General features: G+C 39.8%; 1 protein-coding gene and 1 long non-coding RNA gene across 3 annotated transcripts in view; one reads left to right on the top strand and one right to left on the bottom strand.

Annotated features, from left to right (window-relative positions):
* Window positions 1-25,296, top strand: part of LOC310726400 — an 82,764-nt gene that overhangs the window by 5,870 nt on the left and 51,598 nt on the right. The window lies entirely within an intron of this gene.
* LOC310726985 (hatching enzyme 1.2-like) lies at window positions 476-1,718 on the bottom strand. The gene is made up of 4 exons (XM_083543018.1): window positions 1,563-1,718; window positions 1,218-1,358; window positions 1,012-1,129; window positions 476-873 (listed from the first exon to the last, which is right to left on the bottom strand). The coding sequence occupies exons 1-4, from the start codon at window positions 1,678-1,680 to the stop codon at window positions 486-488; spliced, it is 765 nt and encodes a 254-aa protein (XP_083399144.1). The 5' UTR covers window positions 1,681-1,718; the 3' UTR covers window positions 476-485.

Raw genomic sequence — 25,296 nt, 5'->3', positions numbered from 1 at the left:
TGATCAATGAGGCACAGCCTTGATCAGAGACCAATACCAGTTTATATATATTACCACTTTAACCAGCGCCGTCTTTGTGCTTTGGTGTAGTGTAAATCCTGACTAATACATTTCATGATTATGTAGTCATGAGAAAAACTTCTGTGCTCGTATATTATGTTATGAAATTAGACACCTCTAAGTTCTGTTTAACTGACACCAAATGACATTCAATAAATTCACTAAACACAAATGATATTCAGGTCCATGATGATTTGACAATAATTGTTGTAGATTTATGATTATAGGAAACAGATTTCTGTTGTTTAGATTTAAGAAATAAAAGTACATAGTAAGCCAAACATGATTGTAGACATTTTATTGCATCATACATATGCATACATACTTGGTTACCACAGCGAGTGATGTCATCACTGTGTGTTGTATTTTTAACAGCAATACGATTTCAAAGTAAATTTAAATCAAGGCTAACATTCTGGACACGTTCAGCACTTGTAGAGAATGTTGATCCTCTTAATGTCGATAGTGGAAAGCTCTTGTCTCTGTCCAATCATCACAGAAGGATCAGGAGTAGGGGTGATGGTGTCCAGACCATTGATGGAGAAAGCTGTGTTTCCATAGTGCATCACAGAGGAGTAGTCGTACGTCGTGTTGAGGTTATTGGTGTTCATCAAATCAAAATTAGATGTTGTTGCTGGGTCGATGTTTTCCCAGTTGATGATGACATATTTATCACGGTCGCTTCGAACGTGCTCGTGGTAGAAACCGAGTGCATGGTTCAACTCGTGCTCGACGACGCCGTGGTAAACACAGCCCAACCTGCTGAGAGAGACGACCTGAGAACCGCCTGTTTTGCCCACGTAAGAGTAGCAGCTGAGAGGAAAGAGAGCAGATGTAATGAACTGACTGACACTAATGTCAACATACAAGAAAATAATTTATAAAGTATAAAGAACGTCAAAGTCATATCAAGCATGTATAGGGAATGTTAAACAATTTAATGAAGCTCACCCATCATTGTTCTTGATGCTTATGTAGTCAGTTTCACTTGTTCTGGGAACAAAACGAATGCAGGTTTTGTTGTGGAAACTCGCCATGGCATTGGCAATTACAGTTGTATCAGAAGAAGCTGTGAAGAAAATGGCCAATGCATTAATAAGAAATAAGTCAAGATGTGATGTACCTGAGTAATGTGAATTAAACGATATATTACTTACAGAAATCTGAGCTCAATGTGTAAGGAACCTTCACCAAGCCATTTGAAGACTTTTTCCAAAAACAGTTGTTGTAGAGGCAGACCAGAGAGTTCCTACTTCTTTTTGCGAGTATGTCTCCCTCCAGCAGCAGTTCACTGGATACTTCATACAGCGAAACAAAAAGTGATAACCTGCTGATGATTTAGAATCATATACAGTTCTTTGCCGATAAGATTTTGGCCACTGTCACTGATGCACACAACATTGAAACAAAAGAAAAAACATCTTAGAGCAGGTTCTATTCCCAAATGTACATAGCAGTTATGATGCTGGTCACGTGTGGTTGAGATCAGCAAGTTATCAGACCTTTGTTAATGGTGAGAATCCTAGTTGTGATGTCCTCCCCGTCAGGTTGGGTAAGATAGAGCGCTTGCGAGAAGCCAAGCAGCAGGGCTATAATGGAGATAGAAGTTCTGGACTCCATGAAGCTTCAGTGTGTAGAGGTGATCTAGATGCTCCTTCACTGTTGCTGGATGACTGCATACTGCCATACCTGATGTTTTATACACATGGACACACAGCAAAACAACATGGTGTAGATTTTTAGGAATTAAGGGAAGGCATTAGTGTTCATTGTCTAGTGTGTGGAACTAAAGGGTGGACCCTCTGAACAAGACTTACTTTAATACTGTACTGAAGCTGTGCTGGATTCAGGAGATTGTTTAGAGATTCTGTACTAATGGATGAAGTGTAGCTCTCAATGTTTGATTATTGGTCAAATTTCAGTGTCAATATCAAGACAGTGACATGTGTATGTTTAGGACTTACTGTTTACGTCAAGATAAACAACCTGGAAATCTTACAACGTGTTTTTGGACTAATTCTCCATTCTTACAAGGAGAGAAATGTAACCTCTATTGATAAGGAGGAAACGCAGTTTAAATGCATCTGTTGTATTTTACTATACAGAAACAGGACCTGCACATTATATTTATTTAAATATCCATTTAATTAATCAGGTAGAGTCAGTTGGAGTTGCTGCTTTGGCTATAATGGAATCTGTAGAATTACTGGCCATATTCAGCTCTTCTGTCTTGTGAACTATTCATTATGTGAAGCTTTACCCTTTTCCTTCCTCAACTCATTTATTTTCCCTTACACAAATACAGTAACACATGTCTTTTTTCTTACAGATGCTTCTCTGAATTGGGCAGAACAGTTGGTGTTCTGGTGGTCAGTCTGAGCAGATGTGGTTGTGGTTACTATGTTATTGTACCATGGTAAGATTGGATATTGATTCTGGAAAGCAAATAGTAGGATTTTTAGGCTGTTTATTATGAGTTAAACATTAAGCTCTTTAAATATACAAACCACTCCCTAAAAAGAGCAACAACGTCAGCTGACTTTAGTTCAGTGGTGGGCTGTCTGCTGGCCTAAACACTCTCAGAAGCACTGACCTTCATTTACAACCTAAATTCTAATATTTGTTCCATTAAATTGTATTAATTTATTCCCAACAGTTTATTCTTTTCATTTAGTAGTGTTTTTCTTGGCTGCACTGTTTCCAGTATGTGTATGTGGATGTTAGATTTTTTGTCCAATCAGATTTCAGCCTCTATGTGCTGCCATGTGAATCTAATCTGCCCAGGGCCTTCACAATCAGTACTGCTGGCCTTTTTACCTTAGTCTCTATTGGTAATAAATCTATTTCTTAAACCAATCAGATTTCAAATTTACCTCACAGGATACAGAATACAGAATAACATCAGCATTTTTCCGTCCTCTGATTGGTTGGTCAGAGCGAAACTGTTACAGCCAAGTTCGACTGGCAAAACATGTCTGTAGTGCTCTGCACACAGAAGAGAAATTTATTTGGGCTCGGAAATACTTAAAAATATATTTTCAAGAAAAGCAAGACACCATGAGCGGTACCACTGAGGAGTGGTGCAAATTATGAGTATGCACCTCTGGTGAGTAGGTTGTATTGTATTAATTTTCAAATGTTTTTGTCATATTATTAGAAAGTTTTTAATCTGAGCTGCTCCAGATGATGTAGGTGGCACAGTTGCGGTTGTAGTGAAGAGGTGTGGAGCTTGCTTTAGTAAAATGGTATTCACCCTCAATATGAAAAATGCCTCTCTCTCTGTAATGGCATGCATTGTTATACAGTGGAACCCGGTTATCTCGCCCTCGGTTACCTCGACAACCCTATTAAGTCGACGTTTTTGAAGTGGAACCGCCAAATTCTCGCATTTTTTATCGGTTATGTTGACTTTTTTTATGTCGCCGAACCCTGATATCTCGAGCACAAGGGGGGAAAAATTTGCCATTTAACGTCGGTTATCTCGGTGCAGCCGCAGAAGAACTCGCGGAAGTGGCGGAAAAATCAAGGCTTACAGCTGCTCCAGGTGTTGTATTGTATACTGGTGAATCTCTGCTGTTAGTTAGTGCTAGTGTTCGTAGTGTTAGTAGGGGCGCGGCGCGGCTTTGGGAAGAAAAGAGCAGCCGGTGAGAGAGTGCCGGTTGGAAGACACGTACCAGGAAACGCATGAGCGATAACAAGCGGCCGAGACAGCACCTGACATTCTGAAGGGGGCTGAAGGGGGCGTGGCAGGTGGATTCCTGACAGATAAACATGTACTGTATGTATTTTTATAGCATGCCTTCATCAAACAAATCGCAGCAACGCTGTTGTGTAAAAAAAACCTTTAAAAACACGTGCATGCACATTCTCATTTATTAACGCACATCATGTACATAAAGAAATTTCAAGCACGTTAGTATATTGCCGCCATTTTGATTTTCGTTTATCTCGATCATCGGTTACCTCGATGCTTTTTGGCAACCCCCTAGGACATCGACATAACCGGGTTCCACTGTATTGTGTTTTTGTATAGTATTGATGGTTTCTATAATTGTGACGTGATAGTGGTGGTATTGAGAGGTGAATTAAGTCACACTGATTAATCAATTCATCTGGGTACTCAGAACTTACAGATAAAAATCTAACTATATATATTCGCTATATCAAGATCAATAATAATTTAAATTGCAGAGTTGGGATTTTGAAGGCATTTTATTTGGTTTTAATGGTTGTTCAAAGACAGGACTGCTATAGTATTTCACATCAACTTGGGCAACATTGACCCAGCAATAGATTATCATTTGAACTTAAAGAGCAAGCATCTGACATCGGCATCTTGAGGATAAACTCACTCTCCAACTGCTAAACTTGTTCCGAATGTTTGGCTTGTTTTGTATCATTGTATTGCTACTACTCTTTCTTCTCTTAACTTCATGGTGTGACTGATCAACTTTATTCCCATGTAGTTACTGCATCTCCCTTAATCTTAAAAATTGGTATCAGCACACTCATTCTCCATTCCTCAGGCATTCTCTCACCATCCAAAATTTTGTTGAACAATCTGGTTAAAAACTCCACTTCCATCTCTTCTAAGCATCTCCATGCTTCTACCGGTATGTCATCTGGTCGCCCCAACTTTCCACTCTTCATCCTCTTAATAGCTTCTTTTACTTCCTCCTTAGTAATCCCCTCCACTTCCTGCTTACCAACTCAACATCATCCATCCTTCTCTCTCTCCTATTTTCCTCATTTATCAGCTGAAAATTCTCCCTCCATCTTCTCAACACACTCTCCTCACTAGTCAACACATTTCATCTCCATCCTTTATTGGAACTTGCAGCACATCCTCCCAGCTCGGTTCCTCTGCCTGGCCAATCTGTTTAAATATTTTTTTTCCTTCCTTAGTGTCCAACTTCTTATAAAGCTCCTCATATACCTTTTCTTTGGCTTTCGCCACATCCCTCTTTACATCTCCTTGTACTCCTGCCTACTTTTCTCATCTCTCTGTCAATCCCAATTCTGTTTTGCCAACCTCTTTCTTCTTATACTCTTCTGCACTTCCTCATTCCACCACCACATCTTTGTCACACCAAGTACCTTTGTAGCTGTCTCCCTTATCATTTCTGTAGTACTTGCCCCATCATCCAGCACCACTTCACCACCACCGAGCCCCTGATCTCTTCCCTGAAACTCACACTACAGTCTTCCTCCTTCAGGTTCCACCATCTTATTCTTTTTTCAGTCCTCACTTCTTCTTCCCCTCCAACACCATTCTACAAACCAGCAACCGATGCTGTCTAGCTACACTGTCCCCTGACAACAGTCTCCAATGTCTTTCAGGTTTCATCTCCTATATAGAATAAAGTCCACCTGTGTGCACCTTCCTCCACATTTATACATCACCTTAAAATCTTAATTTTTTTATGCTTCATTCTTTTAGCAAAATTTACAATTAAAGTCTGCGCCAATCGCCATTTTTTCACTCCTAGGTTCACTCTCAACCACTTCATCTAATTTTTATTCATCTCAAGACCACTTGTGTTGAAAAGGCACTGATGACATTTATCATGACCTTATCTACTTCCAGCTTCACGTTCATCACCCTATCAGAAACTCTCTTCACCTCCACTTCCTTCAGGATCACCCCTACACCATTTTTCTTCCCATCCACATCATGGTAGAACAGTTTAAACTGCCTTCAAATGTCCCTGGCCTTACTTCCTTTCCACTTGGTCTCCTGAACACACAACATATCTACCTTTCTCCTCTCAATCATATCAGCTCATAAGTGTCTCCCTTTACCAGTCATAATACCAGCATTTCACCTGCGCACCTCCAAACTCCTCCACTTCTCCTTTTCAGGATTTTGCCCTATACTAGACTACATTTCCAATCAATCATTGCACCTCCATGTTTCAAGTCACATGATACACTTATCACCCACATCTGTTTCCTGTTTTACCTAATTAGTGTTGTCTGGATGTTCTAATCTTTTCTCAGCTTGCTTTTATCCTTCCTGAAATGTCATTGTTTTCCTTAAGTTTATGGATTTCTTGTCAATGTTTCATATTAACAACTTTTTTATTTAGTTTTTATTCTATATTCTCCACAAAGCAAATACTTCTCTATGTTATGATCCTTATTTAGCAATAATGAAATAAATGCCCTCAAATCATAAGAAGAAAAATACATTTTCACATAAAAAACTTTCATAAAAAAAAATTCATTGCTTTAATGAGTATCATATTTAAATTTCAAATAGAAAAATAATTTTACAGCAGCACTTCCTGGGTGTGGTCTTCTAGAGACGTGTTCCCTCATGTGTAAAGTTCAGCACATACAGCACTATTATACAGAATCCTCACAGAGCTGTGTTCAGAAATGACTCAACTCTACACCTTACTGTACATAGTGAGATACACAACACTGATTCTCACTGTAGCTACAGGTCATTCATATTCATCTGTAAATTCAGTGTAAATTTTTTAGCTTTAGTCTATTATTTTCTTAAGACAATGTTTTAGTGTGCTTAAAAATTACTTAAGATACTTAAACTACTCCTTTATTATTTTATTCTTTACAGCAGGCAGTTTTGCAGATAAAATTGGGCCAACAGATGAAGATGCCAATTGGAAGGAATCAGAAAATGTTACTTTGAAATGTTCATATGAGACAAATAGTCAATACATCCGGCTTTACTGGTACAAACAATATCCTAACAGTGAACCGCAGTTTTTACTGTATAAAGGTGCAAGGTCAGAAAGTTCTGAAAGGAGCACTTCTAATGATCGTCGATTAGAGTTCGAAACAACCAGAGACTCTACTGAACTTACTATCAGAGGTCTAAAGATCTCAGATTCTGCTCTCTATCACTGTGCTCTTAGAGACGTAGCACAGTAATACAGAGTCAGTGAAAGACTGTACAAAACCCATCAAATATATTTATTTTACCTGCTTCTTATCAGTAAAACACAGACACAAGAAACATTTGTGGTAACAGATGCAGGTGTATGAATTAGAAAAGAAGAATAAAGAGGAATTAAAGATGCCAAATACACATCAATCACATTACATTCACAAATATACAGTAGATTTACTCTTTACATGAGGAAATAAAAAAAAAAATTAAGAAAGAAATCTGTTCAGTTTTTTTTTTCTGATTAATTGTAATACTTTTTTCTGCCTTCCTTCATTCATGTGCATGTGTATAAAAATGAATGTAACTTTGCTGGAAGTGAGCAGCTTTTTATTGCCTGAAGACAAATTTGAAGGCAGAAGACCCACAAATGAGCAGAACTGAAGGCAGCTGCAGTAAAGAATCTCAAGGGAGGAAACTCAGTATTTGGTGATGTCCATGGGTTCCAGATTTCAGTCATTTACTGTGAAGGTTTTACATTTAAATATTTAAATAATCCATATGTTTATAATTATATTAGTTTGTCTAATTTGTTTTGAGGCTGTGAAAGGGACTGCACAAAAAAAATCTTTGTAAATGTAATATTATATCAAACTCCTTAAATTAAAGCTGAAAGTCTACAGTTCAGTTTTATCATTATTGTTCCCTTATTATTCAAATCCACTGTGGTGGTGTACAGAGGGGAAATTATACAAATTGAGTCAGTGTCCAAATATTTATGAAGTCACTTGTATTAATTCATGGCCTTTTACTATTAATGAATTTTATTACTGAAGCTGACTGAATAAACACAATGAATAAATCCTGTAACACAATAATCTGTCAGGCCGCTTTTACAGTATGAGATGAAGCAGAGTTGTGATGAATATGAATAAATATGAGTGGGCGGAGCTACAAGTGGAGACATCAGAGACAATCTCACATACACAACCCTGATATTTATTTCTAAAGCTGGAGGTCTGAACTAAACACTCAGGATCACAATGTTACTCCTCTATTTATCTGAAGTGATCAATCCATCAACTGGCATGGAGGGGAAAAGAAAAGGAGAATCTGGAGGACATGAGAAAAACTACAAAATAAAATGAATACGAAAGGAATTCAAAGCAATTAAAACATGCAATAGTTTACTCATTTTATTATATCTTTTAGTGTAGAGCAGAGATGCCCAATCTAGGGTCCGCAGGCTAAAGTTGGTCCCTATTGACCTTTGATTTGGCCCATCATGTGTCATATATGATAACAGGATAAAAAAGAGGAAGGAGGATTCCATTGCCACATAGATTCATAACTAAGTTACCATCACTTTTTTGTTTAAATTTTTAAGCTGCAAAGAAATTGCAGTATCTTCTTCTGTGAGCAAACTTTCAGTCAAAACTTTTGAATAATAAGGACCAGCTTCATGTCTCTCATTAGAGGTCACTGATATTGCAGTCATATGGCTTTATTGTTTATAGCTTGAATTATTGTTTTAAACTCTATAGTACTGTTAATGGAATTGTTTCTATGTTTGCATTGTGCTGATTCATTGAACTAGAAAGTGCAGAAAATAAAACTACATTAGCTGTTTTCTATTTATTTATTATTTAATATTAAATATAATGAATTGATAAATGAAGGGGAATCATGGCAACTTTAATTTTAATAATCATTTTGACCCATAGCCCTCAATCAAGTTTAATTTTTCAGCACTTCATAAGAAAAAGATGAGGTGGAGTCACATCAGTTCTGACATCAGGTTGGGTAACAATCCATTATTTTAAAGATTTTATTAAAATCAGTGGTAAATGATGATAATAAAGTTTAGAATATGCTGGTAATAATGAAGGCTTCGATTTTAATATGCAGCATTTAATAATGACTTTAATTAAAATGTGGACAGATTCCCCATGTGATGCTGAATGTAAAACCAGTGTGTTTCAGTAAGAATCAACAGTCTGTCAGTAACATTGGTGACTCTGTCATGTGATGCTGTAGGGAGGAGCTTCATGAACTCTAATCATGTTAACTGGTTAGAGCACAGAATATCTTCATTCAGCTAAAACCATTCATCATGTTCACTGTTATATTCATGTACCTGTGGATGTCTGTAGGTGAGTTATACATAGATTTATTTTATGTTGAATGCTGATTTAATCCTTATTTTTTTTCTGATTATTATTAAGAAAAATCACAATTATGGTCCTGATGTATGTAGCTTGATTGTTTAATGGTTAAAAACATTATGTTCTCTTCTCTATGACAGGTGACTCCATGGCAGATTCAATAGAGCCACTTTTCACTCATAAAGTTGTAGATGAAGGTGATAATGTTACTCTGTCCTGCAGATACAAAACAAGTGCATTAACAAACATCAACCTGCACTGGTACAGACAACATTCAAAATCTAAACCTGAGTTCCTTCTTATCATTTTGCAAAGTGGAACTCTAGCTTCTGAAAAACCGGCACGAATGGATGCTAAAATTCGTGAAGATAAAGTGGATCTGATCATCTCCTCTGCTGCTGTATCAGACTCTGATCTATACTACTGTGCTCTGGTGCCCACAGTGACAGGAAATCCAGCTGCACTGTACAAAAACCTTCACACTGTTGTGTTACATTAAAGACAAAAAAATTAAATTGAAGTTCAATAATATTAAAGGATTAAATGTTGAACAAAGAATATCATTAGAAATAAAAAGTTGGATAGTGTAATAAATATATGTTAATTTTGTACATTCAGGATTACACTGCTTATTGGATGCTAAATACAATGATTTGTTTTAAATCAATGTTAAAGTATTAAACACAAAAAATCCACAGATGCAAAATGGAAAACCACAAATTGTACCCCATAAAAATCCACAGACGGCAGCAAACCATTCTAATTGCCCTCAGACATCATCATCAGCACTATTCTAACCTGACCCTACCAACCTCTGCACTCATTAATTTATAAAAAGCCCAAGTGTCTTCAACTCTGAGATTCTTGTAAGACACAACAAACACATCTGCCAATCAAACTATTGTATGAAATCAAGTATTGAATCAATTTAATCACCTCGACAAACCTCATCATTAAAAATGCACAAACACACCACTAACAAACTTTTATATGTATTTTTAGTTTAGCATTAAAGTAACTACATCAAATATTATGAATCTTTTAATTCCTTAATTATTTCTATTATGCTCATATGATTGACTGTAAATAAAAAGAGAGCTCCTTTTAGACAGTTTATCTTTGATTGCATTTTGTACCACCAGAGGTTCCATTTTTACATACGTACAGTATACACATCTTCACACTCGAGAAGAACGTAGATTCTGTGTGTAGAAACGTGTGTTAGTAAACCTGAATCAATGCAAGGCAGGAATGGTAGTGAAATTCTTGTAAAACTGTGTAAAAGTAAACATTATGAAACTGCACATCTTTTGCTCATGAGTAGTTTCAGTTAATATCAATAAATTAAAATTAGTAAATGTGGACGGATTATATAGAGAATTTTTATATACACAATATCACTTTTTTAATAACCTGCTCAAATGCCTACCGTGTATTTAATTACAATCCAGTTACCAAATGCAGGAACACGAAAAAATGTGATGCAGTTAGCGTTTTAAACTGTGGAACAGACCTTTTAAAATAATGTGAAATCAAGCTTGCAGTAGTTTAATATAAATATGCAGCTGATAACCACAAAAACAAGCATTGGGAATTTCCTGTTTCGTTCATGTGATTTCAAGTAGTGTCATTTAAATAAAATAGAATTGCCTATATAAAATAATAATTCATGAACTGTTACATATTAATTTGCAGCATTAGTTAATCTATGATGCTTTACTGCCATAGATAAATGTTTATCACGCTACATTTTACACTTGAATCAGCAAAGGTGTAAGTATTGTAAGTTTGTAATTTCATAAGAACAGAAAACCAGAAGGAGGGACTGAGGGATTGATGACAGAATCGTCATGACTACACCTCAGTAAAAGTGGGCGGAGCTCGATGTGGTGAGATACAGTTTAGACAGTTTCACAGAGATACTGACATTTATATCTACTGCAAGACACAACCATCATGTTCCTCTTCTTTCTTTTCATAGTTGTTCAAATCATTGGTAAGTCTTTTATATTCTACACAAACTTTATGTGGATGCTGGAGATTTGTACTGAAACATAAACATGATGATGTAAAATGATGTTCTTAAGAAATGACATTAGAAATATTTGTTGTTGTAATGTGTTTACAGCAGGAGCTGTTGGCAGCAGCATTACACCAGAACAAACCATGATATCTTCACCTGAAGGCAGTAACACCACACTGACCTGCACATATGATCAATCTGCTAACAGACTCTACTGGTATCGACAAACGCCTCAATCAGGACCAGAGTTTCTGATTATGATTCTTGTATCCACAAATCATGTCACTAAAGCTGATCAACCTGATCCACGACTATCAATCAGACAGAAAAATGGAAAAGTAGATCTGGAGCTCTTTCCTGCTGCAGTATCAGACTCTGCACTGTACTACTGCGCCATGCAGCCCACAGTGACACAAAACTCATACACACTGTACAAAAACTAAAGCTTGACTCTATATATTGTTTTTGGTCAGTAGAGGGAGCTGTTCACCTGTTTCACCTAAATAGAGTTTTGTTCCCAGACTCTGGTATGTATTTACGGTTAAATATCAACTATCATTTATTTGCCTACAGTAACAATCAATGAACTTCAGTTTAAGTTCAAGAACAAAATTGTGTGCATGTGTGCATGAGAAATGACTCTTCTGCAAACTCCTTATTGCACATGCAACTCTCTATAATAATAAATACCAACAGGATTAATGAAGCAGTGCTTATGTGAAGTATGTTGTGCATCCCTGAAGCTCACAAAACAATATTTCTGTTTCACCATGCTTCCTTTGACAAAGTAAAATGAACTTTCACGATGGCCCGATCTTGCAACATCACGACCCCGATGCTCCGTTTGTGGTATAGGTGGATGCCTCCATTTGCAAGATTGGAGGCAAGCTCTCTTAATGCCTTGGCAACCCAGACAAGCTCCACCCAGGCACGTTCTTCTCAAGCAAACTGACCATGGCGGAGGAAAAATATAATGCGGGGAACTGAAAATTAAAATCCATTAAAGAAGCCCTAGAAGAATTGAGATATTGTCTTGAGGGGGTCGGATACCCGTTTCAGTTGATCACTGACTATAGATCTTCGGAACCCAAGCCAACCACACATAGCACAGGGCACCTGGAGATCCACCGCACGACCAAGCTCATCCAGAATACTTTCTAGTGGCAATCATTAGTCTTTGACTTCAAGAACTATTATACAGAATCCTCACAGAGCTGTGTTCAGAAACGACTCAACTCTACACCTTACTGTACATAGTGAGATACACACCACTGATTGTCCTTATAATAGCAGGTATTTACTTTTCATTAATAAATTATTTACTTAATCATATTTATGTTTGATGCATTAGGCTATTTTTATATGTTTTAAGTGCTTATAAAATTTACTACAAAGATTTATTTTTTATTTTCTGTTTTACAGCAGGCTGTTTTGCAGATAAAATTGGACCGACTGATAAAGATGCCAACATCCTCAGGATAGAAACAGACACTGTTACTCTAAAATGTTCATTTGAGACTAAAATTGAAAGCATTTATCTTCACTGGTACAAACGATATCCTGACAAAGCACCACAGTTTTTATTATTTAAAGGTGCAAGGTTATATAGTGGTGGAAACACTCCTACTGACACTCGATTAGAGTCCAAAACAACCAGAGACTCTACTGAACTTACTATCAGAGGTCTAAAGATCTCACATTCTGCTCTCTATTACTGCGCTTTTAAAGTAGGAGACACAGTAATACAGAGTCAGTGAAAGACTGTACAAAAACTCATCAAAGATATTTTCTTTACCTTCTTGTTATCAGTGATCCACAAACAGGAGAAACATTTGTGGTAACAGATGCAGCTGAATGAAATAGAAAATAAGAATAAAGAGGGATTAAAGATGCCAAACACCAAACACATCAATCACATTACAATCACAAATATACAGTTACTATACACATGTGGAATTAAATTAATCGACATTTTCAGTTGAGTTTTCTTTCTGATTCATTGTAAGTGATCTTTCTGCCTTTCCTGTATTCATACGCATGTGTATATAAATGCTGGATGTGAGCTGCTTTTTACTTCCTGAAGGCAGAATTGAAGACTGAAAAACTCAAATGAGCAGAACTGAAAACTGTAAAAATTGTGAATGAAAATAAAAATTGTGTCATTGTGCTAATATCTATTGACTCATCTGTATGAATTCATGGCCTTTTAGTGTTAGTGATTTTTATTATTGAAGTAAACTGAATAAGCAAAATGAACGAGTTGTGATGAATATGAATAAATATGAGTGGGCGGAGCTACATGTGGAGACATCAGAGACAATCTCACATACACAACCCTGATATTTATTTCTAAAGCTGGAGGTCTGAACTAAACACTCAGGATCACAATGTTACTCCTCTTCTTACTTTTCTTCACTATTGCTGATATTGGTAAGTCTTATATCACGTGAAATTATTATTTTTAATGAACAGAAACCACTTAAATGTATTATTTTAAAAAATGGTCATGAAACTATTGTATTTTTTTTATAGTAAAATCTGCTGATATCAGCATTAAACCAGAAGAAACCACTTTATCTGTAACTGAAGGCAGCAACATCACACTGTCCTGCACATATACTGGATCAGTTGACAGTCTTCACTGGTATCAACAAAAACCTGGATCAAGACCAGAGTTTCTGCTGCTGATCTATGAAAGCGGTAAACAAGTCATAGAAGCTCAACCACCACATCCACGATTGTCAATAATACTTGATAAAATTAGTAATAAAGTGGATCTGATCATCTCCTCTGCTGCTGTATCAGACTCTGCTCTATACTACTGCGCTCTGACGCCCACAGTGACAGGAAATCCAGCTGCACTGTACAAAAACTCTGTCACAGTTTTGTTATATTGAAGGCAGTTCTGGAAATTGACATGCCTTTGTTGGGGGATTCTACATTTATCTCTCTCAATATAAAGAGTTGATATCAATGGCACATTTCACATCATTAAAAGAGAGCATTATTCATTTAGCAATTATTTTTCACTGGTTAGGATCATGGTGACTTTAAAGCCTGTACTGAGATCTGCTTAGTGTGAGGTGAGAATACACTCAGAATTGGATGTCAGTCTTCTGCAACACCCTGCACAAACCCTTTCACACACTCATTCACACTGAGGGACTTTTAATCCCAGCAAATTTCCTACTGTCCTGTTTTTTTGGAAACCGACACATACACGGGGTGAAAACACAAAACTGCACACAAAACTGCACACAAACTGACAGTAACTTCACCTCAGCATCAAACTAGGAACCCTGGAGCTGTGAAGCAGCAACACTACTCACTGTGTCACTGTGCTGCTACTGAACACATCACATTCTAAGATATTTAAATTTTTTATGCTTCATGGATTTTCTTTAATGTGGTGTTACATTATACTTATACATTTCTGTAACCTCATGCTACAAATCCATGTAGCCAGAGCACTAAAGACAAGACTCGCCTCAATCCTCATAGCAGAATTTCACAGTAAACTGGAGTTATTTTCTTTATAATCTTGTCTAGACTGTGTGTCTGCAGTGTAAACTGTATGATGGGTAAAGAGCAGGTGGTAAAAACAGTAACTCTGTTGGAAGATTTCTAAATCCTTGTAAGATGAGGCAGAGTGCAGACTACAAGAATTAATCTTAGAATCACTTCCTCTTTCCTAATACATGATTCTAGGTCTAAGGCTTTTCTCCTTAGTGAACACAAGATGGCGCAGTCACTTATCTTATGGTGGGAAAAGTACTAGAGCTCCACACAACCCTGCTCACATTCTCTATCCACTTCACAATAAACTGTCATAAGAATAAATACTCATTAATACTCATAACTCATACTTTTATTAGAGCTGAGCATCAAGAGGTTTAACAGTCCTTAAGAAGGAAGTACAAAATATTTCTGTTGATCTCCTTATTCTCAATTAAGATTATTATATTCTAATTCTTTTATTAGGTAATATATCTATTATACAGTAGCTGAAGTTCCACACTAAAATATATAACCAATATATTTAGTAGTGTAATTGTTAGTATATGTTTTAATACCCTAAAATGATTGTATTTACATAATTACACCTGCTTACACTTCTTGTTTCTGTCAGTAACATTGATGAATCTGTCATGTGATGCTGTGAGGTGGAGCTTCATGAAGCTTTTAGAGAACAGAAAGACCTCAGAATATTTTCATTCAGCTAAAACCATTCATCATGTTCACAGTTATATTCATGTGTCTGTGGCTTTCACTAGGTGAGTTACACACTGACATTTTATAATTATTATATAAATAGTAATTAATTAGTGTTGTGTGTGATGATGCAAAAATGTAGAATGTGAGTCTGAATAATTTTGTTGTGGTTTGTTCTCTTCTCTATGACAGGTGACTCCATGGCAGATTCAATAGAGCCACTTTTCACTCATAAAGTTGAAAATGAAGGTGAAAATGTTACTCTGTCCTGCAGATACAAACCAACCAGCTCTTCTACAGGAAACTACCTGCACTGGTACAGACAACATCCAAAATCTAATCCTGAGTTCCTTCTTTATATTTCTCAAAGAGGAGATTTAAGTCAAGAAAAACCCCCAAGAATGACTGCTAAAGTTGATGATGGTGATAGAAAACAAGTGGATCTGATCATCTCCTCTGCTGCTGTATCAGACTCTGCTCTATACTACTGTGCTCTGGCGCCCACAGTGACAGGAAATCCAGCTGCACTGTACAAAAACCTTCACAGTTTTATTACACTGAAGGCAAATAAACTTCTAAGTTTAAATCATTTGCAGCTCCACAATCTTAATATTACTGGATTCCCTTCTAATAATGACTGTAATAAAATGTTGATTTGATATACATATATAATTTGTCCGTTTTGGATTATACAAGAGCAGCAACAGTATTAAAACAGTTATTAATCCTTGGTGGATAAATTCATTTATTCCTCCATTCATTAATTCATTTTCAGTAGCCACATACAGATTCAGGCCTAGTAGCAGTTTAGAGTTGCTTTAGTCCAACTACTGGCATGTGTTTGCAGGAAAACATATAAAATGTATTATAAAACATCCCTTGTTCAAAATATATACATTTGCGCATTTAAAATTCAGATATATTATTAGATTTTTACAATTTTTATATGTTAATATATTTCTGCATTTTCCTGCATGGAAAAGCACATGATGGTGCAGTAAATGAAATGGGATGAGATTCTGTTGTAATGGAGGTTTAACCCTAAACACTTCTAACTTTACTTGTGTACACAATGTTCATGTTTAAATGACAACCAACATTAACGGAATCAGATATAAAACTTTCACTTATCAGTTTTATTAAAATGTCATCTGCTTTCATCAACTGTAAGTCACTTTGGATAAAAGTGTAGATGTAATGCACAACGAGGAGGAAGAAAAACGAGCAATAGACATAAAACAGCCAGTTTACTGCATACTGCATTTGCAATGAACAAAATAATAATAATAGTAAATAATAATAAAAAAAAAAAAAAACATTTTTTACTTGCCAGCTGATGCCAATAATGTATAAAAACCATTTAATTAAAACACATTAAAGTAAGATATTTTTTTTATTATTATTAGTTCATTTTCCTTCTTTAAATGTACTCAGGACAGATTCTCTATGTGAGTCTGAATGTAAAGTCTGGATGCATCAGTAACTCAGCAGTCTGACAGTCACACTGGTGACACCATCATGTGATGCTGTGGGGTGGAGCTTCATGAGCCTGAATGATATTAACATATTAGAGTACAGAAAGAATATTTTCATTCAGCAAACACCATCATCATGTTCACTGTTATATTCATGTGTCTGTGGCTTTCACTGGGTGAGTTATACACTGACTTTTTGTCATTGCAGTAATGTGTTAAAGTCGTTATTAATTAATGTGTAGTGATGAGAGAATGTATGAATAAATAAAGCCATCTCAAATGTAAATCTGGTTTAATTATTTCAAGAAAACATTATGTTCTCTTCTCTATGACAGGTGACTCCATGGCAGATTCAATAGAGCCACTTTTCACTCATAAAGTTGTAGATGAAGGTGATGATGTTACTCTGTCCTGCAAGTACAAAACAACCAGTACTGCATACAGCACCTACCTGCACTGGTACAGACAATATCTGGAATCTAGACCTAAGTTCCTTCTTTATATTACACAAAGTGGAGATCTAAGTCAGAACAAACCCCCAAGAATGTCTGCTACTATTAATGGAGATCAAGTGGATCTGATCATCTCCTCTGCTGCTGTATCAGACTCTGATCTATACTACTGTGCTCTGACGCCCACAGTGACAGAAATCCAGCTGCACTGTACATTTCATAAATCTTCATGCCTTTTTGGAGGATTCTCTCTTTCTCTCTCAATAACAAGTGTTTACATCATTGGCACATGTTGCATCATTATGGGATAAACATTTATCCTTTAGTAACTATTTGCCACTGTTGATGAGTGTGGTGGTGTTAATGCCTGTCCTGAGATACCGAGTGTGATGTGAGAAGACACTAAGAATTAGACACCAGGCCTCCGCAGGACTCCATGCACAAACCATTTTACACACTCATTCACATTTAGGGAGAATTTATCCAAGCAAATTTCCTACTGTCGAACTTCTAAATCCTGGTTAGCTGAGGCAGAGTGCAGACTTTAGAAATTAACCCGAGAATCACTTCCCCTTCCATACTACATGACTTTAAAGTTAAGGTTTTTCTCCTTGGTGAACACAAGATGGCGCAGTCACTTATCTTATTGTGGGAAAAGTACTAGAGCGCCACACAACCCTGCTCACATTCTCTGATGATGAATCCTCATTTTCACAATAAAACCTCTGTGATATAAACTACAGCTGTTCTTCTATCATACACACTGCACTAATATTATCCTCACTCCTGCCCTGATTACTCTTAGTAGCTCAACTCATTTATAGAGACACCATTCTGATAAAACTACACAACTGTCCACTTCACACTAAACTGTCATAAGAATAAATACTCATTAATACTCATAACTCATACTTTTATTAGAGGGGGAGTGGTGGCTCCAGCGGTTAAGGCGCTGGGTTGCCGATCGGAAGGTCTGGGGTTCGAGCCCCGGTATCGCCAAGCTGCCACTCTTGGGCCCTTGAGCAAGGCCCTTAACCCTCTATGCTCCGGGGGTCCCTTACAAGGGAAATATCAAGGTCCGTGACGTCGGAGTGACGTGGGGCCGCCTTCCCGTGGGCTCACCACCTGCAGGAGGGACCGTAAGGGACGGTGCTGTGAGGATTGGGCAGCAGTCGAAGGCGGGGGTCTGCTTAGACTGCTGCCCCCGCGACCCGAATTACGGATAAGCGGGAGAAAATGAATGAATGAATGAAAAAAAAAAAAAAATTATTTCTTTTCTAAAATATAAACTAAAATAGTATATAGTAGTGAAATTTTAAAGTGATTGTATGTGTTTGCTGTCAGTAACATTGGTGTCTGTCATGTGATGCTGTGAGGTGGAGCTTCATGAACCTTTATGATGTTCACATATAATAAAATACCTCAGAATATTTTCATTCAGCTAAAACCATTCATCATGTTCACTGTTATATTCATGTGTCTGTGGCTTTCACTAGGTGAGTTACACACTGACTTTTTGTCACTGTAGAAACATTACCAGTAATTTATCAGTGTGAGTGTGAGTTAAACTTACTGTATTTAGTTTCAATTTTACTATGTAAATGTAATCATTATGTTCTCTTCTCTATGACAGGTGACTCAATGGCAGATTCAATAGAGCCACTTTTTACTCATAAAGCTGTAGATGAAGGTGAAAATGTTACTCTGTCCTGCAAATACAAAACAAGTGCAACAAACAACTACCTGCACTGGTACATACAACATCCAAAATCTAAACCTGAGTTTATTTTTCACATATTTGAGACAACTGGGGGAAAAAGTGACTCAATTTCACCACGTATGGATGTTAAAGTTGATAAAAACAATAAACAAGTGGATCTGATCATCTCCTCTGCTGCTGTATCAGACTCTGATCTATACTACTGTGCTCTGGTGCCCACAGTGACAGGAAATCCTGCTGCACCGTACAAAAACTTCACACTGTTATGTAATACTAAAGACTGTCAACAGGGGGAGACAGTGGCTTGGAGGTTGACTTGTTTGCTTTGCACCTATGAGATTGAAGGTTCTGAATCTCACCTCCACTGTGTGTGCTGAATTAGTTTCTACTGTGCCTCAGACGTTTCCTCCTCCAACCCAAAGACATGCCTTGATGGCTAATTGTTGTCCAAATAATCTGTATCATGTGAATGTGAATGTGTGAGTGTGTATGTTTGAGCTCTAGGATGGGCTCTACAAAGCAATTTTTTTTTATATCTTTAAGCAGGTGACTAAAACAGCCTTCATTACAAGTGCAGTTCTGCTCTTTTGCACAGTGTTCAGTGTGAGAAAGTTTAAAAGAAAAAATGTAAATCATTTCTCAAAAGTGTGTTGGATTAAAACATTCAGTTCAATTACATTTTATTTTTATATCAGTTTTAACACTAATTCTCCCAAAGTAATTTTACAGAAATAAATAGATAACAGAGATGAGATTATGATAGATACTAGATAGATCATAATAGATTATGAGAGATACTACATCAGGGACCGTGACGTCGCCCGGTATGGCGCAGCCGGGGCCCCACCCTGGAGCCAGGCCCGGGGTTGGGGCTCGTATGCGAGCGCCTGGTGGCCGGGCCTTCCCCCACAGGGTCCGGCCGGGCTCAGCCCGAAGGAGCGACGTGGGGCCGCCTTCCAGTGGGCTCACCACCTGCAGGAGGGACCGTAAGGGGCCGGTGCTAAGAGGATCGGGCAGCAGTCGAAGGTGGAGGCCTCGACAACCCGATCCCTGGACACGGAAGCTAGCTCTAGGGACGTGGAATGTCACCTCGCTGGCGGGGAAGGAGCCTGAGATTGTGCGTGAGGTTGAGAGGTTCCGACTAGAGATAGTCTGGATCACCTCTACGCACGGCCTGGGCTCTGGAACCACACTCCTCGAGAGAGGATGGACTCTTTACAACTCTGGAGCTGCCCATGGTGAAAGGCGTCGGGCTGGTGTGGGTTTGCTTATAGCCCCCCAGCTCAGCCGCCATGTGTTGGAGTTGAACGGTGAACGAGAGGGTCGTTTCCCTGCGCCTACGGGTCGGGGATAGGTCTCTCACTGTCGTGTGTGCCTACGGGCCAAACGGCAGTATAGAGTACCCGGCCTTCTTGGGGTCTCTGGGAGGGGTGCTGGACAGTGCTCCGACTGGGGACTCCGTCGTTCTACTAGGAGACTTCAATGCACACGTGGGCAGCGACAGTGACACCTGGAGGGGCGTGATTGGGAGGAACGGCCCCCCTGATCTGAACCCGAGCGGTGTTCAGTTATTGGACTTCTGTGCTAGTTACAGTTTGTCCATAACGAACACCATGTTCAAGCATAAGGGTGTCCATCAGTACACGTGGCACCAGGACACCCTAGGCCGCAGGTCGATGATCGACTTTGTGGTCGTTTCATCTGACCTGCGGCCGTATGTCTTGGACACTCGGGTAAAGAGAGGGGCGGAGCTGTCAACTGATCACCACCTGGTGGTGAGTTGGATCCGATGGCGGGGGAGGAAGCTGGACAGACTCGGCAGACCCAAGCGTACTGTGAGGGTCTGCTGGGAACGTTTGGCCGAGCCTCCTGTCAGAGAGATCTTCAACTCCCACCTCCGGCAGAGCTTTGACCAGATCCCGAGGGAGGCTGGAGATATTGAGTCCGAGTGGACCATGTTCTCCACCTCCATTGTCGAAGCGGCCGCTCGGAGCTGTGGCAGTAAGGTCTCCGGTGCCTGTCGAGGCGGCAATCCCCGAACCCGGTGGTGGAAACCGGAAGTAAGGGATGCCGTCAAGCTGAAGAAGGAGTCCTACCTGGCCTGGTTGGCTTGTGGGACTCCTGAGGCAGCTGACGGGTACCGGCAGGCCAAGCGAACTGCAGCCCGGGTGGTTATCGAGGCAAAAACTCGGGCCTGGGAGGAGCTCGGTGAGGCCATGGAGAAGGACTATCGGCTGGCCTCGAAGAGATTCTGGCAAACCGTCCGGCGCCTCAGGAGGGGAAAGCAGTGCCCCACCAATGCTGTTTACAGTAGAGGTGGGGAGCTGTTGACCTCAACTGGGGATGTCGTTGGACGGTGGAAGGAATACTTCGAGGATCTCCTCAATCCCGCCGTCACGTCTTCCATTGAGGAAGCAGAGGCTGAGGGCTCAGAGGCGGACTCGTCCATCACCCAAGCTGAAGTCACCGAGGTAGTAAAGAAACTCCTCGGTGGCAGGGCACCGGGGGTGGATGAGATCCGCCCTGAGTACCTCAAGTCTCTGGATGTTGTGTGGCTGTCTTGGCTGACACGCCTCTGCAGCATCGCGTGGCGGTCGGGGACAGTGCCTCTGGAATGGCAGACCGGGGTGGTGGTCCCTCTTTTTAAGAAGGGGGACCGGAGGGTGTGTTCCAACTATAGGGGGATCACACTTCTCAGCCTACCTGGGAAAGTCTATGCCAGGGTACTGGAGAGGAGAATACGGCCGATAGTAGAACCTCGGATTCAGGAGGAACAATGTGGTTTTCGTCCAGGCCGTGGAACACTGGACCAGCTCTATACCCTCTACAGGGTGCTGGAGGGTTCATGGGAGTTTGCCCAACCAGTCCACATGTGCTTTGTGGATTTGGAAAAGGCATTCGACTGTGTCCCTCGCGGCGGCCTGTGGAGGGTGCTCCGGGAGTATGGGGTCGGGGGCCCTTTACTAAGGGCTGTCCGGTCCCTGTATGACCGAAGCAGGAGCTTGGTTCGCATTGCCGGCAGTAAGTCAGACTTGTTCCCGGTGCATGTTGGACTCCGGCAGGGCTGCCCTTTGTCACCGGTTCTGTTCATAATTTTTATGGACAGAATTTCTAGGCGCAGCCAGGGGTCGGAGGGTGTCCGGTTTGGTGACGACACGATTTCGTCTTTGCTCTTTGCAGATGATGTTGTCGTGTTGGCTTCATCAGACCAGGACCTTCAGCATGCACTGGGACGGTTTGCAGCCGAGTGTGAAGCGGCTGGGATGAGAATCAGCACCTCCAAATCCGAGGCCATGGTCCTCAGTCGGAAAAGGGTGGCTTGCCCACTTCAGGTTGGTGGGGAGTTCCTGCCGCAAGTGGAGGAGTTTAAGTATCTTGGGGTTTTGTTCACGAGTGAGGGAAGGGTGGAACGGGAGATTGACAGACGGATCGGTGCAGCTTCTGCAGTAATGCGGTCGATGTACCGGTCTGTCGTGGTGAAGAAGGAGCTGAGCCGCAAAGCGAAACTTTCGATTTACCGGTCAATCTACGTTCCTACTCTCACCTATGGTCATGAGCTCTGGGTCATGACCGAAAGGACAAGATCCCGGATACAGGCGGCCGAAATGTGCTTCCTCCGCAGGGTGGCTGGGCGATCCCTTAGAGATAGGGTGAGAAGCTTAGTCACTCGGGAGGAGCTCGGAGTAGATCCGCTGCTCCTCCACATCGAGAGGGGTCAGCTGAGGTGGCTCGGGCATCTGTTCCGGATGCCTCCTGGACGCCTTCCTGGGAAGGTGTTCCGGGCGCGTCCCACTGGGAGGAGACCCCGGGGAAGACCTAGGACACGCTGGAGAGACTATGTCTCCCGGCTGGCCTGGGAACGCCTTGGTGTCCCCAGGCCAGCCGGGAGACTATGTCTCCCGGCTGGCCTGGGAACGCCTTGGTGTCCCCCCGGAAGAGCTGGAAGAAGTGTCTAGGGAGAGGGAAGTCTGGGCATCTTTGCTTAGACTGCTGCCCCCGCGACCCGGCATCGGATAAGCGGGAGAAGATGGATGGATGGAATAGATAACAAAAATATATTTTATATTTATAGATAATTACTAATAATTATTATATTAAATTACCTAATGAATGAGCCTAATGAATCTGCCTCCGCCTCAGGCCTGGCTGAGCTAACTTGATCTTGGACACGGCCCGCATCACTACCTCCAGGAGCTCCACGTACAGCACAGGCTGGAAGGAGTCCATGGGCTTGCTAGCTTCCATAATCTCTTCCAATCGGAGTCGAAATGTGGAGCGCCGCACTGCTCGTGCCGGGGGGAAAAAAAACCGCCTAAGGGTGTGCTGCCCCCACAGCGTTTGGCAGACCCCAAGCGGCGAGGGAGAGCACTCTCCTCAAAGCAGAGAGTGCGCATACCCACATCTACAATGCGAGCAGTCAAATCCCTCTAGAGCCAACTGAGCATGCTCCACTCCTATGCTAATGACACTGTGTGTGATAGTTGATGGCTTTTTTTTTTTTTTTGTAAGAAATAGCTGCACAAACTGCTTCATAAAGTATGTTGATTAGGAATTGTTGTGTGTTGTATTAAGGAACTCAGTTCACTGTTACTGATACTCTAAAGTGATAATCTGTATAAAGTTATACTACAACAGCAGCACTTCCTGGGTGTGGTCTTCTAGAGACGTGTTCCCTCATGTGTAAAGTTCAGCACATACAGCACTATTATACAGAATCCTCACAAAGCTGTGTTCAGAAATGACTCAACTCTACAACTTACTGTACATAGTGAGATACACACCACTGATTCTCACTGTAGCTACAGGTAATTCATATTAACATCATATCAATCAATAAATTCATTGTATTATGTATCACAAGATGGATTTTAAAGCATTCTTTCAAGCATTTTAATTAAATGTTTAGCTATGATGAAAAAAAAAGTTAAAATATTTATTTTATTTAAATATTAATTTCTTTTTCTTTACAGCAGGTAGTTTCGCAGATAAAATTGGGCCAATGGATGAAAATGCCATAATTGTTGGAAAGGAAACAGGCACCGTTACTTTAAGATGTTCATTTGAGTCAAGAAGTGATCGTATTTGGCTTCATTGGCACAAACAATATCCACACAGCGCACTACAGTTTTTATTGTTTAAAGGTGCAAAGTCAGCAAGTGCTTCAAACTACAATCCCAGTGGATCTCGATTCAGTGCAGAAACAACCTCAGATGCTACTGAACTAATTATTAAAGACCTACAGATCTCAGATTCTGCTCTCTATCACTGCTCTCTACAAGTAGGAGCACAGTAATACAGAGTCACTGACAGGCTGTACAAAAACCTAGAGCTTGTATAAACCACAGGAGATTACAAATACATCCTTTAACAACTTATCAGTTAACCACAGACACAAAAAAGAATTGAGATAACATACGCAACTGAAATAAACAGAAAATAAATGTATGAGAGATGAACACCTGCACATTAACTACAGTCAATTCAAAATCATACACTTTTCATGTTTAAAAAAATGTTTTAATATCACTGACTGGAGCATACTATGTGCTATACAATTTATTACCTTACTTTTCCTCAGCTTTCTGTATTATTCACTCTAATTATTCATTAATTCTGTCATTCATGTGTCTATTTTGCATTTACAGTATTCACTGTGTTGGATGTGAGCCAATTCCCTTTAGGAACACTCTGAACATATCTAAGTTACATACTGTTTATGTACAACAAATACACTGACCTATTGGACACCAATCAGACAAAACTATTAATTATGACCACCTACCTAATATTGTGTTGCTGCCAAAACAGTCCTGACCTATCAAGCATTAACAGCATTAACTTTTTTAGCAATTTAAGCAACAGTCATTTTTCTGTTGAATCGGACCACCCGGACCAGCCTTCGCTCTCCACGTGCATCAATGAGACCCTGGTCGGCTAGCCATAAAAATTTTACTCTGAACAAACTTGAACATTTTTCCTGCTTCTAACACATCAACTTTGAGAACAAAATATTCACTTGCTGCAATGAAGATTAAAGAGCTCATTTTGGATTTTTTGAAATCTAACAGTAGAAAACACTCAATACATCAATGGAACTGTGGTAGAGAGAGTCTCAAGCTTTAAGTTCTTGGCAGTTCACATCTCTGAGGATCTGTCCTAGCACCGGAACACTTTAGCTCTGGTTAGGGAGGCACAACAGTACCTGTACTTCTTGAGGAGTCTTGATAAATAACATCTGTCCTCACGGATTCTAACGTGTTTTTAGGTTTACCAAGAACAAGTCAGGGGAGACCAATGGGAAATGTCATTGTGGGAGAACGAGTTGGAGGGAGG

This window comes from Silurus aristotelis, assembly GCF_946808225.1.
Source record: "Silurus aristotelis genome assembly, chromosome: 5".
Taxonomy (NCBI): domain Eukaryota; kingdom Metazoa; phylum Chordata; class Actinopteri; order Siluriformes; family Siluridae; genus Silurus; species Silurus aristotelis.
This window is presented reverse-complemented; position numbering and strand designations above follow the sequence as displayed.